The 15115-nt window shown below is 37.5% G+C and overlaps 2 protein-coding genes across 2 annotated transcripts; one reads left to right on the top strand and one right to left on the bottom strand.

Annotated features, from left to right (window-relative positions):
* The first annotated feature begins 766 nt into the window (after nucleotides 1-766).
* LOC103939603 (probable xyloglucan galactosyltransferase GT14) lies at nucleotides 767-3233 on the top strand. Its single transcript, XM_048571578.1, is given in 2 exon segments — nucleotides 767-1746; nucleotides 1748-3233. Coding segments are annotated over 2 exon segments (1452 nt in total). The 5' UTR covers nucleotides 767-1503; the 3' UTR covers nucleotides 2957-3233.
* An 8347-nt stretch (nucleotides 3234-11580) lies between these two features.
* Nucleotides 11581-13705, bottom strand: LOC103939605 (probable xyloglucan galactosyltransferase GT14). The gene has a single exon (XM_048571572.1). It carries the CDS (start codon nucleotides 13235-13237, stop codon nucleotides 11759-11761), a length of 1479 nt encoding a protein of 492 aa, XP_048427529.1. The 5' UTR covers nucleotides 13238-13705; the 3' UTR covers nucleotides 11581-11758.
* Nucleotides 13706-15115: the final 1410 nt, after the last annotated feature.

Raw genomic sequence — 15115 nt, 5'->3', positions numbered from 1 at the left:
GTGTCAACGGAAGTATGCATTGGATATAATAGATGATGCGGGGTTTTCGGGTGCCAAACCTTCAAGATTTCCCGTAGAACAGAACATTTCTCTCACGGAGACAGAAGGAAAGTTGCTACTTGATGCATCACCATACAGAAGGCTTGTGAGTAGATTAATCTACTTGACCATAACGAGGCCGGACCTAGCCTATGCCGTCCATATGTTGAGTCAATTCATGGAAAAGCCTCGACAACCACATCTTGAAGCAACACACAAGGTTCTCAAGTATATCAAAAGTGCACCGGGACAAGGTATTTTTCTACCTTCCACAGGATCATTACAACTAAAGGCATTTTGTGATGCTGACTGGGCTAGATGCAAAGATACAAGGAGGTCAATAACTGGTTATTGCATTCAGCTTGGTCAAGCACCGATTTCTTGGAAAACAAAGAAACAAACCACTGTATCTCGCTCCAATGCAGAGGCCGAATACCGTTCCATGGCCACTACATGTTGTGAGATTACTTGGTTGAAGAACATTTTAAAAGATTTGAATGTGAGTCATCCACAACCTGTCACATTGTTTTGTGACAATCAAGCAGCCATGTATATTGCTTCGAATCCGGTGTTTCATGAACGGACAAAACATATAGAAATTGATTGTCATTTGGTAAGGGAGAAGATTCAAGGAGGAATGGTTCGTACAGTCTACATACGAACATCTGATCAACCAGATGACATCTTTACCAAGCCATTGAGTTCAACACAGTTTGAAACACTACTCAGCAAGTTGGGTGTCATTAACATACACTCCAACTTGAGGGGGAGTGTTAAGGAATGAATCTTAGATTGATTAAGTAAATATTGTAAATAGTCAATTAGTTATTCACTTGCTTGTTTTGTATTTGACTGCCTTGTTTATAGGCTTTAGTGTAGGATCCGAATTGATAGGTGACTCTATATATTGTTGGAACCCTAATTCGATCAATAAGAAGAAGAAACACAGACTTTGCATTTCTTCACAAACCAGACCTGAAGCCTGGCCGACATTCACCCGCACTCCAATGTCCACATTACTTCTGATTGCAGCCAAGAAAGATCCCGCCATATTAGATATGGCCAAAACAACGTTTGTAGGGTTGATTCTCACATGGTTAAACACAAAATCACACCGAGCTTTCCAAATGAACCAACAAGTAAAAGCTACATTCGTTTGAACCCACAACCAATCGGCAGAAGTAGCAGTAGTAGAGATAAAAATAGCCTGCAACCAACGTATCCATGAGCTAATAGCAGACCTATTAATTTTATAACTCAAAACCCCTCCAAACCAAACAGATTGAACCCACGGGCAGAGAAGTAAAATGTGTTCAGTGGTTTCATCCTCATAAAGACAAATAGGGCAGTTGGGGGAAGTGGAAGACCGTCGCATGAAAAGATTAGCATTAGTTGCAAGGGCATTATGAAGAGAATTCCATAAAAAGTGGCGAATCTTGGGTGGCACCTCAGCAGCAAACACCCATGGAGAAGCTTCCGACAGTAAAGTGCTCTCAAGAACTCTGGTTTGGCCTTCTCATCTCCTTGGCTTTGTGCATTGTTTTTCTTTCCTTTGATTACTCTACTTTCTCCAGTCTCAATCTTTTGCTCAACAAACAAGTCGACCCAATTGGGGTTTCGAACAACCCTGTCACAGATTCATCATGCTTTGGTCGTTACGTTTATATGCACGACGATCTTCCTGAAATATTTAACTCCGACTGGGTAAAAAAACTGTAAATTTCTCACCAAGAGAACTGACAAGCCAAATTTATGCACCTTCTTTGAGAATTATGGTTTCGGTCCCGAAATCGAAAACTCGGAAGGGGTTTTGTCTAACAAGAGTTGGTTTTCCACGAACCAGTTCTTGCTGGAGTTCATATTCCACAACGAGATGAAGCACTACAAGTGTCTGACGAAAGTCTCCAGTCAGGCTTCGGCGGTTTATGTCCCGTTTTATGCCGGTCTTGATGCGACCCTCCATCTGTGGGCTTCTAATATCACGGTTAGAGACGCTTCGGTGAAACAACTTGTTAGTTGGCTGGCAAGAAAACCCGAGTGGGCGAAAATGTGGGGGAGGGACCATTTCTTGGTTGCCGGGAGAATTTCTTGGGACTTCAGGAGGCAGACAGATGATGTTTCGGATTGGGGTAGTAAGCTCAGGTGGTTGCCTGAGTCTATGAACATGACTATGTTGTCAGTCGAAGGAAGCTCTTGGAACAATGACATTGCTATACCTTATCTGACAAATTTTCATCCCGTGGAGGATGATGATTTGTTTCAATGGCAGAGCAGAATGAGGAAACTAGAAAGGGCTTACTTGTTCACTTTTGCTGGGACACCGAGGCCTGACCAGCAGAGTTCAATTCGAGGGAAGATTATTGATCGGTGCGTAGCTTCGAGTAGATGCAAGTTGATAGATTGCAGTTTGGGTGGTAACATAGATTGTGACAACCCGTTGAGTGTTATGAGGGTGTTTCAGAGCTCAGTTTATTGCTTGCAGACTGGAGGGGATTCATACACCAGGAGATCAACTTTTGATTCTATTCTGGCAGGTTGTATTCCGGTTTTCTTTCACCCTGGTGCTGCTTATTCCCAATATTTGTGGCATTTGCCAAAGAATCATAGTAGCTACCCCGTGTATATTCCGGTGAGGGTTGCAGATGATATGCCAAGAAGCATTGACGAAATCTTGCTTGGAATTTCAAAGGAGAACGAATTGGCCATTAGAGAGGAGGTAAGAAGGCTAATACCGAATCTGGTATATGCGGATCCCAGGTCTAGATTAGAGACTGAGGACGCATTCGATTTAGCCATCAAGGGAATTCTTGACAGGATTAAGGATGTAAGGAAGGTGATTAGGGAAGGGAATGATCTGAGTATTGGTTTCACAGATGAGGATAGCTACAAGTACACGTTTCATAAAAAACAAGAATAAACTTGATTGGATTCAATTGTTCTGTCTGTTTGAAAAACAAAATGAGATAGAAGAGGAGGTGCAGGGTATACAATTGCAATTCGCGTGTGGAAAGATTCGAAACTAGATGAAGCAGTGCCAGTTCTTGCTTTCCAGGTCATTACTGCAGCTGCGAAACGATTATCAAAGAAAGATAGAAAGCAAAATGTTATGTTAGAGGTTCCTATTTCATGCTTCTCCTTCAGAACATGTACCTATATAGCACAATTATAAATTAAAGACGTAATGTTTTTTGAACAATTCTTTTAATTATCTTAGTTGTTGATTGATGTGGATTGCACTTGTATACATGTTCTTTGTGCCATGTGCTGTGATTTTAACAGCCAGCTTTTCTCTTTTCTTGTTTCTGTCTGTGAAACGATAAGTTTTATTGAATTATTGACGAATAGAGACGTTTCAATCAGTTTCACTTTGGCATGTTCAACCCCAACCACCGATAACGACGTCGTCCAACCACCAATAATGACCTCTACGACGGAAAACATGCTACACAAGTGCAGGTGGGCGGAGCAGATAAAAACACCACAGTGGTGTCTCATATTTCAGGAATGGCATCCTGGCAAATTAATGGGCCATTAATCTTGCTTGATCCTCCTCCTAACATGTAATTAATAAACTCTAATACGAGTTAAGAATTTGCCTTGCATAGCGCTTCTACTTGTATATATGAGTAGATGATTAAGGAGGTGGATCTATTAGGAAGCAAAAGCTGATTCCTAATAGAAATTGGAAAAAATGGAAAGAAAAGGGAAACTGATAGACTCATTCCAACGAGGCATACCAAATGCAAATGCAAAGAGGAAGAGAAGCGCAATATGGATTGCCCGTTTGAGATTGCTTTCCCTAAAAAGCACTTATGCTAAACGCGTCAAAATTTTTATTAAGCAGGAAGGTGCTTCATTAAAAAACACTCGGAAGTATAAGAAAGAACACTTTGTATTACTCTACTTAATGAGGAAGAAATTACATCTCAGTATATTTACACTTTACAGATAAAGCTTAGTAACTAATCACATCTAATTAACTAACTAAACTGGGATTAGTTACAATGTTTACAACCATATGACAGCTATACAAACTAACTGAACTAATTAGATGTCCCTTTACACCCCCTCAAGCTAAACAGAGGATCACCAAGAGAACGCTTGGATCAGAGATATTTGAACCGAGCTTTGGACGAGGATTTTGTAGGAATGTCTGCAATCTAGTGATGTGTACTCGCATATAAAACTTGGAGTAAAATGTCTATGATAAGCTTATGAATATAGTGATAGCCTATTTCCACATGTTTCGTGGGAGCTTTAAACACATGATTAGATGCTAAGAGAATTGTAGAAACATTTTCACACTAAAGCTAGGGAACTTGAGTAAGGGGAAAGGCAATGTCTCTGAAGATTTTACAAATCCGTGTCAGTTCAGTAGTAGTGAGGGCTAAAGATCTATATTCAACTTTATTTGATGAATGAGCAATAGTATGTTGCATCTTTGCACTCCAACTAATGATATTATTGCCTAAGTAAACACAGTACCCACTTGTAGACTTCTTGTCAAAGACACATCCAACCCAATCTGCATCAGAGAAGGCATTTAAATTCAAGGAAATTTTTCTAAACCACAAGCCTTGATTTACATAGCCCTTTAAAAATCTCATATTTCTTTTCACTGCTTGAAAATGTGTCTCGTAGACAGTGAAGAAATTGACACACTTGGTTGACTGCAAAGAAAGATTTGGTCTAATCCAAGTCAAATACTAAAGAGCTCCAACAATTGATCTATATTCCTATGGATCAAAAAATAAAGTGCCAGTGCGATCCAATTTTTTAGTACCAAGAGGAGTAGAACAAGGTTTACAACCTTCCATATGAGTTTTAACAAGGAGATCCAAATCATACTTGCCTTGAGAAAGAAAAAAAATACCTTCCTTTGATTTGTGAACTTCCAAACCAAGAAAGCCACAAATAATGAGCAGTCAGATTGAGAATTTGAGAAGCCAAAGACTAAGCAATGTAGTGAACAACTTGTCATACCATGCACAAGTGGCTTGCTTTAAGCAATATAGGGATTTATTTAATTTGCACATAAAAGAGGGCTGAGAAGAGTCAATAGAACCTGCAAGTTGCTGCATATAGACACCTTTTTTCAAAGTTCCATGGAGAATGCATTCTGATATCAAGTTGATTGAGGAACCAGTAATATTGAACTGTAGGTGTGAGCCAAATTTTAATAGTTAAAGGTTTTGCAACAGGACTGAATGTCTCTTTAAAACCAATACCTTTATACTGATGGAAGCCCTTAGCTATAAGCTTTGTATCTATAAGTTGAACCATTTGCCTTTCTTTTGATTCTAAAGACCCATTTACAGTTAACTAAGTTTTGATATAAAGATGGAGAACAAGAGTCCAGGTACTAGTGGTTTTGAGTAGACCTGGCATTTTCAACCCGATCTGTTAACTCGACCCGTTAAAATTAGTATTCGGGTGAGTGATAAACTGGTCGGGTGGTTAATGAGTCAACCCGTTAAAATTAGTGCAAATGATGCTTTCTTTGTGTGATTGGATTGGGAATTTTGGGTTTCTAGGGTTTTTTTTAGCTGCTCTCTCAAATCTCAATTTCCTTACTTTATTTCTTGATGATCATTAAATTACGTGACTTAATTGGCATATGTTGTGTTTTTTTCTCGTTAATTAGATTGTTTATACTATTTGGTTAACTGGGTTTCAATGATATAAGCCACATGTGCATGTATTGTGGGAGACTATGGAGGCTTATCTTCTACATTCTCTGAAAATGTATGTGTTGTCACTTGCATTCTCGTTAATTGGATTGTTTATGCTATTTAGTTTTTATTGGCAAAAATCGTGCTATTTAGTTTGGACTGTAACTAGATAAGCCAAAGGAGTAGAACTTGAGTCGCAGAAACTGATTGAAAAAATGCATTCTACATCAATTGATAGCATGCCATTTCCTTAAAGACATTAATGTTTTCATCATCAAGATTCTTGTATTCTTCTTTTCGTTTTTTGGATGGTTTATTGACATGTATTAGGATCTCTCTTTGAGTATAGTAGTGTTTTCGTTTCTGCTCTCAAATTGCATCTCAGGTTGCTTTTCAGAAAACTAGTAGCCTTGGTGGTATTTTGGTCTTCAACATTTTGCTTTTAAGATAAGGATCTGCAATTGGATATCTCCATAATTACAACTGATTTTAGGCTATCGGATTTTCACACAACAGTTTCATCGTAATGGGGGATTATTAAGTTCAATCTTGAATGTTAAGTTTAATGTCTTATCAATCTTTTCCACATGATTTCACTCAAAGTTTAATGTCTACCATACATTTTGCAAAATGGCTTTTCAGTTTTCACCATTATCTTTTTTTTTTTTCCCCACTTTTTACTCCTTACTTTTCATCTAAATTTTATGATTGCAGAAACCTAGGCATTCACTGAATTTACTGCAGCACCATATTTAACCCATTTTGGTTAATCATAATTTCATAACCGCATAATGCTCGCACATGCTAAGCTTCTTACTGCCATGAACAGTAGAACGGCTATTCCATTTATCAATTTCTCAATATTGCTTAGCTACTACTTTCCTGTCCATTTACACAGTTTATTCATTTATGGTTAGTGCAAATGGATATTGATGAAGAGGACACCAAGTCCGTCAAAGAGAAAGGCTAAAGGTATACAAGTAGGTAAGATACGTCACAAGAGATCACGTGTTTGGACTTTGTTTGAAGAATTGCCTATTGGTCCTGATAATATACAACATGCGAAGTGTAAAAACTGTGGAATGGTTTACGTATGTGATAGTAATTGCGGGACGAAAAACCTATTAAATCATATGGATTCATGTAGTAAAAAACATCACATTGATATGAAGAAATCTTAAGTTGGATTGCGTTCTCCTCAGTTTTACCATATTAGTTTTTGTGAGCTATTGATTGAGGCTATAGTTAAGCATGATTTGCCTTTTAGGTTTGTTGAATATGACGGCATTAGAACTTTGTTTAAATACATATCTCTTGATATCAAACTGCATTGTAGAAATACCGTTAAGAAACATGTGTTGATGATGTTTGAAGATGAAAAGATAAGGCTTCGAGATTGGTTAAATACAATTGAGGGAAGAATATGTTTGACATTTGACCTATGGTCTTCTACTGCAACTGATCGATATCTCATGCTTACAGCTCACTTTGTTGACAAAGAATGGAACATGCACAAAAAAATTTTAAATTTTTGTCATATGTCTCCTCCACATACCAGGGTTGATTTGTCTGAAAAAATTAACGCTTTATTAGTTGAGTGGGGGATTGAAAAGAAACTGTTTTCCATTATAATGCCTCTGCAAATGATTGTTCTGTTGAGCTATGAAGAAACAATTAAATTTTAGAGGTTTGCTATTAATGGATGGAAAGTTCTTCCATGTTCGTTGTTGTGCTCACATCCTAAACTTGATAGTCCATGCTGGACTAAAGGAAATTTATGGATCAGTGACGAAAGTTCGTGAGTGCATCAAATATATAAAGTATTCAAAAGGGAGAAAAAATAAGTTTTTTTGCTTGCGTTGCACAAGTAGGGTTGGCAGGTAGTAAAAGAGGGTTGAGATAAGATGTTCCTACTAGATGGAATTCAACATATACAATGTTTGATAGTGCTATTTTCTATCGTCGTGGTTTTCTCAATTTGGCACTTGTTGATTCTAAGTTTAGTTCATGTCCTTCCTTGGAAGAGTAGGATAAAATAGAGAAGATTTCCAATTTCTTGGGGTATTTTCATGAAGTTACTTGCTTATTTTCCAAAACAAATTACCCTACATCAAACTTGTTCTTCCCAAAAGTGTTCAAAGTCCATTATTGTATTCAAGATGCTATGGAAGATTGTGATGATTTCATGAGACAGATGGGGAGTTATATGAATTTGAAGTTTGAAAAGTATTGGTCAGAGTATAGTTTGACCCTTGCCATTTGCGGTAATTCTTGATCCTCAGTATAAATTGCAATTTGTAGAGTGGGGTTATGACAAGCTTTATGGTAAGGAGTCAAGAGAGTTGAAGGATGTTAGTGGCACATTGTTTGCACTCTTTGGTCGTTACATGGACAAGTTCTCTCATCTTCTTGTATCCAACCTAGTTAATCAAACTCTTAGTCAAATAAAAGTTGGAGACAAACTTTTTGAGGTAGTGTTTATATTTGTTATTCCTCTTTTTATACTTTTTATACACATCTTTATATTGTACGTTGATGTCTTTGTTTCTATTTTGTTTTTATATGTAGGAATTTGATAATATTTACCAAGATGGGTCAACTTAAACTGAAAAAACTAAATTACATCTATATCTTGAAGAAAAAAGACTCAATGGAAAACAAGAGTTGGATATTCTTTCATGGTGGAAACTGGAGCAATTTCGTTATCCCGTACTTTCTCGTATGGCTTCTGATGTGTTAACAATTCCTATCTCAACTGTTGCCTCAGAATCAGCATTTAGTATTAGTGGTATGGTGCTTGATCAATATCGAAGTTCTTTGTTGCTTGAAACCGTTCAAGCCTTGCTATGTACTAGATATTGGATTTTTGGCAAAGAAGGTAAATTTTATATTACTTTGTATTTCTTTTGTCCTCATATAATAGGTTATAATTGTTTTCCTTTTTTCCTTTTATGTTTAGCTTTAGAGAAAGAGGGTGCTGACTTGGAAGAACTCACTGAAGAAATTTTTGACATGAGCCTTAACGAAAACTCTGGACAATGCTCCAATAGTATTAGTCTTCATTAAGCATGGTATATATTTTAACTTGTTCTTTTAAAGATATTTTCTGTGATGTTTAATAATTAGGATGGATTGAGCAAGATTAATGCTTACTTTTATTGTTCATTTGGTAGCAAAACTAATGGTGTTAGATCTCAAATCGCCTAGGGGAGTGAGCCTTATATGTGTACGAGGCCTTTTGGGAGCTCATTGGCTACGGAGTTCATCGGAACTCCGAAGTTAAGCGAGTAGCGCACGAGAGCAATCCCATGATGGGTGACACATTGGGAAGTTCTTGTGTGAGTTCCCAGAAACAAAACTATGAGGGTGCCGTCGGGGCCCAAAGCGGACAATATCGTGCTACGGTGGTGGAGTCGAGCCCGGGATGTGGTGGGGGCCCGGGTCAGGATGTGACAATTTGGTATCAGAGCCTAACCCTAGCCGTGTGTGCCAACGAGAACGTCGGGCCCCTAAGGAGGGTGGATTGTTAGATCCCACGTTGCCCAAAGGAGTGAACCTTATATGTACATTCTCATCTCTACCTAGTACGAGGCCTTTTGGGAGCTCACTAGCTTCGGAGTTCATCGGAACTCCAAAGTTAAGCGAGTAGCGCGCGAGAGCAATCCCATGATGGGTGGCCCACTAGGAAGTTCTCATGTGAGTTCCCAGAAACAAAACCGTGAGGGTGTGGTTGGTGCCCAAAGCGGATAATATTGTGCTACGGTGGTGGAGTCAAGCCTAGGATGTGGTGGGGGCTCGGGTCGGGATGTGACAAATGGAAATTTCTCTTGTCAAGGAAAAATAGTTCCAATTTAGTCCCTTGCATAATTTTATTACGTCTCTCCTTGCTCTCTAACTGAAAATTTTAAACCATAAAGGTGAGTGGTGAAGGCAAAAAAGCAGCAGAGGCTGCAATGCAAGAAGAAGGTTGGCAAAAAAGCAGCAGAGGATGCAATGCAAGAAGAAGAAAGAGAGCCACAATAGTGAGACATTGGTTGAGAAAGAGAATTACTGTGTTTTACTTGAACAATTTCTTGATCCATGTTAAGATTCGGAGATGCATGTAATTGATAGAAAGTCGAATTTTATCATATAAAACAGGGTTGTAATTGATTTGAATGAAATGTTAAAAAAATAAAAATAAAAATAATATTAATGGGTGAAATAGATGACCCGTTAAATTAACGGGTTGGGTTGAACCCGATCCAAACCCAGTAAACCTGACCCGTTTACAGGTTTAGTTTTGAGAGCTTGAAATTCTTCAAGCATGGCTTATTTCCAGTGATCATACTTGGATGCTTGCAAGTAAGTTGTAGGTACAAATGTTGCGACATCAATTGGATGTTTGATTGCAGATAGAGACTCAAATTTAAAATTTTCATTTTGGGATCTTGTAACCATAGGGAGTATTCTGATGTATAGGTTGAGGAGAAGGGGGTATAGAAACTGATGAATCTTGTAAAGGTACTATCCGGAAGAACACTTATATGATCGAGAAACACTTTAAAATTGATTTTTCCGAAATAATTTAGAAACACTTTTGGCTATGAAAATTCATGCATATAAAAGTTTACCAAGCAATATACTTGCATTGCATTGCATTAAAATGTCACGATTGCAAAATTCAGCTATCAATTCAGTTGGCATCATGTGTAGAAAGGACAAAAAGTAAAGAGTTTAGTGAATGGTACCAAACAATACGACGCAACCGTGCTAACAACCCAATAAATCCACCAATTTCCTGTTATGCAAGAGATGCTTTAACAAAAACCCATATCAGATAGGAGGATTTACAAATGGTTTATAAGCATTACAAAAATATGGAAGATGGATTCGTATATTCTTATCTTGGGAATACTCCAATCACATCAGTTCATCATACATCATGCGGTTAGTTTTTGTCAGGTACAATTTATATTCAATTTTAAATAAAAAAATTTACAATGATTTTTGACTGCATGATGTACAATAAACGAATGTGATTTAAAAATCATCAGAATCCTCACAAAGAGGATCCAGCCTGCTAAAAAAATTAGGGACAATAATCTAAGACAATCAATTTAGGGTTGGGTGTAATGGTGACAGGTGTGATGAAGATAATGTTTCAACCGAGTAACTAATAAGATTGGTGGTAAACGGGTGAACACTGTTAAAGCAAGGAGTAACGTATTGACATCAATCCCCAAGTGGTCAATTTGGTCACCATGCATTACTCTTACGATGATTCAATCACTGCATAGGGCAAAACAAGTACATGTAAAAAAGTCAGTCATTTTTCGTAGCAACCAATCATAATATGGATGAGATTATTCTTCATTTATTTATTATACATTATGCGGTCAGTTTTTGTTAGTTGTTAAATAAAAAATCAAAATAATTTATTGCTTCACGATTTACGATGAAGAAATAAAATGTGGGAATTCCTAAAATCATCACAAAGATGTAGATGGAATTCAAATCCTCATGATATGATATGTGTACATCAAATTCTTTGCCTTTTTGTATTGTCTTTAGCAAGTACTATCTGTATATATGTTTTACGGACAAGTAGAAATGTAAGGAGCTAAACAGTTTTTGTTATATGACTTTGTCAAACTCATGACATTAGCAGCCAGCGGAATTAATAGAAGGATTATTTTTATAGTAGAACGATAGCGTTAGCAAATTAAACAATTAATTGTTAGAGAAAGTATATTAGCGAAAATTAAGCCCACTGTAATACATGAACATAATTATTTTCTAGGACCGCAGTAAAACAACGTCTGCACAGGACAAGAAGTATTGATTTTTAATGAGACTTTGAAACAGAAGACATCATAATGATCAAACATGAAAAAGTAAGATATAATAACTTCACTTTTACGCTGCATATAAAGGAAAGCAGCAAATCCTCTATGATTGGTGGAATAATTACTCACAAGGAAAACAGTGTCATCATATAATTTTCTACAAGCAAACGGCAATAAATCATGAATATATGAGTATTTCTGCATATTCTTCTCTCTCTTCTATTGTTCTGGCGCCTCAGCAAACATGAATTTAGTCCAATCCTCATCTGCAAAACCAGTGCTAGGATCGTTCCCTTCTCTAATCACCTTCCTAACATTCTCTATCCTCTCAAGAACTCCCTGTACAGCTGAATCAAACGCGTCTTCGCTCTCCAATCTCGACCTAGGATCTGCGTACACCAGCTTTGGTACCAGCCTTATGACCTCCTCCCTCATTGCCAATGCCTTCTCATTCGAAATTCGAAGCAATGTTTTTTCTATCATGCCTTCTTTCAAATCTTCCACTTCCTTCACCGGAATAAACACCGAATACTTGGTATGTTTCTCCGGCAAATGCCATAAGTACTGCGTGTACGCAGTCGCAGGATGGAAGAAGACCGGAATACAACCAGCAAGTAAAGAATCAAATGCTGATCTCCTAGTATGTGAGTCCCCCGGAGGCTGCAAGCAATAGACCGACTTCTCGAAAACCCTCATAACCGTAACCGGGTCGTTACAATTAATCCCAGGAGAACCACAATGCACGAATTTGCAATTACTCGAAGCTTGGCATTGATCAATGAGTTTGCCCCGAATGGAATTTTGCATGCCAGGCCGCGGCGCGCCCACAAAAGAGAACAAGTGAGGCCTTTTGTACTTCCTCACTCTGTTCTGCCATTGAACAATCTCACTGTCGCTCGCCGGATGAAAGTTTGTCGGGTACGGTATAGCAAGGTCATTTCTCCAACAACTTCCTTCAACCGACAACATACTTATGTTCAACGATTCCGGCAAAAACCTCAAATTAGTACCCCAATCAGAACCATTGTCCGAGGTCCTCCTGAAATCCCAAGAAGTCCTCCCGGTAACAAAAAAATGATCTCTGCCCCACATTTTCTTCCACTCGGGCCTCCTCGAAAGCCAATTCACAAGATCTTTCGCAGAAGCATCCCTGACTTTGAGATCAAAATCCCACAGATGGAGACTTGCATCGAGGCCGGTATAGGACGGTACATAAATGGCCGAAGCCAGATCGGAGTTGTTCGTCAAGCATTTGTACGTCTTCATCTTGTTGTGGAATATAACTTCTAACAAGTAGGGATTGGTGAGGAACCAACTCTTGTTTGCCAAAACCTTTCCGGGTTTTTCGATTTGAGGACCAAGACCCGAATTCACAAGGTGAGGACACATATTGTCACTAGTATTAGCACCTTGATCACTAAGGGACTTGCTCCCTGTCGAAAGAGAATGGCAGTTTGCGAGGAGATCAAAGTTGAACCGTGCGGGAAGATGATCGTGGATGTAAATGTAGCGGCCGAAACACGAATCTTTGATGTAGAATGGACGAACATGGTGAATGACTGAAAAATTGACCCCATGGTAGACATCCAATATTGAAGTTGAATAATCAAAGCAAAGCAATACAAAGAACAAGAAAAATGAGACTAGTACACCAAACCAGACTTCCCTGTAGCACTTTCCGGCGAGTAGTTTCTCCATTTGACCTTCTTCAATCACACGAACCTGTTTGCCGGGAGAATATATCTCCGGTGGTGGAGGATTCACTGGAATTGTCTCAAGGCAGATGAGAGACGGAAACACATGAAAAATTTGGAAATTCAGAAACAATGGTAGTAAACCACTCCTTTTTGAATTACAATTTTATGAGGAATGGAAAAAAAAAATGGTGTGGGAGAATTTGAGCAAATGGAACTATTAATTGGGACAGCAATACTGATTGAAAGTGATTTTTTTTTTTTTTTTTTTTTTTTTTTTTGTGTGTGCCCAGGATTGATGATGAAATTTGGAAAATGAGAAAGAAAGGGAGAGTAATATGATTAGGATTGGAGAGAGGGGCCAAAAAACGAAAAGACAACAAAATATCAATGAAAAACGATCACGCAATCGAATCACTTTATAAAGACTCGATATTTTTTTAACAGCCAAATGTATATTTACATTTACTGCGCAATTAAGCATATGATTCCTTTGATATACTTTCAAAACACTCAAAGATCTAAAGTTTATTCTTTAACAAGTGTCCCTGTTGGATTAGCCGACAGGAACAAGATAATAAACAACCTTGCAACTGCAGATATTTACAACTCTGCCACCATTGGTTGAATTTTTCGGATGGACGGGCTGGAGGCTCTATTTTTATAAAATCGATATTATCCCTAACCTAATAATCATCACCTATTCAAACCGTCAAATGTGAGATTTTATCATAAAAAACTTTAATATTAATTAAAATAAGATAATTATATTTAAATTATTTCTTTCTTTCTCCTCTCACCGATGTGGGGATAGCCAACACCATTAACACCACATGAATCACAAATTTCTTTATACAGAAAAATACCTGCTATTGTGTCCGAAAGGACATGCATGTTGGAGGGGTACTGTTGGTCTTTTAGGAGAGGATTGCATCAAGGTGGGGTCCACTTCAGGACATAGGTGGGAGAAGGGTTCATGCAAAGAGAACAACAAGAATGACATTATTTTATTATTATTATTATTATTATTATTATTATTATTATTATTATTATTATTATTATTATTATTATTATTACAGAAACGAGGTTTAAAATTCTGCATTTGAATGTAGGTGGGGACAATGACGGATTTAGGAAAAAAAATTTTGAAGGGTCACATGTAAAAGTTTATAAATATCTTTTAGACATATAATAATTTTAAAAATTAAACCATAGTTCTATCATTCATAACTTATAAAATAAATAATACTACAAGTTACAATAGCTCCCTATGAGTTTTCATATTTTGAAAACGTTGCATTATAGCTTCATTGTCAATGAAAGAAAAAACATTGCTCTCAATATAAACCACCATGCTATCACTCAACCATTGATCTCCCATTTGGTTACGCAATGGAATCCTCACAATATTCATACCAAAAAAAGCTCTCTCCATTGAAGTAGTAGCAACTGGTAGAACCAAAGCCAATGTAATTAGCAAATACACATAATTATATACTCTGTTCCTTCCCGTCTCCACCATTTTTCTTTTGTAAGACTACCAATTCCTTTCAATTGAGAAAATTCACTACTTGAACGCATATTAAGAATATAATGTCCAAGTTGATCTTCAAGTGCCAAGAGTTGACAAGTAGTAAATTCATTCGGATAAAATGAGCAAAACAAATTAGCTTTTGTTCATCAAAAGCCGAGAATGAATCATCCGGGCTCAAACTTGCTAAACAAACAAGAAACTCTGTATTTACCTCATCAAGTAACTATTTAATTCCACAAGTTGCTTATCAACGATAGCAACAAAGAGCTCCACATGATAATGATGGAAGTTTGTGATTCTTTGAGCTCTATGCCATGATCTCCCTCGAGTAACAGTTTCCTTTTTTTT

Source organism: the organism of the source record quoted next, unplaced genomic scaffold (assembly GCF_019419815.1).
Source record: "Pyrus x bretschneideri cultivar Hongxiangsu unplaced genomic scaffold, Pyrus_bretschneideri_v1 Contig107, whole genome shotgun sequence".
Lineage (NCBI taxonomy): Eukaryota > Viridiplantae > Streptophyta > Magnoliopsida > Rosales > Rosaceae > Pyrus > Pyrus x bretschneideri.
This window is presented reverse-complemented; position numbering and strand designations above follow the sequence as displayed.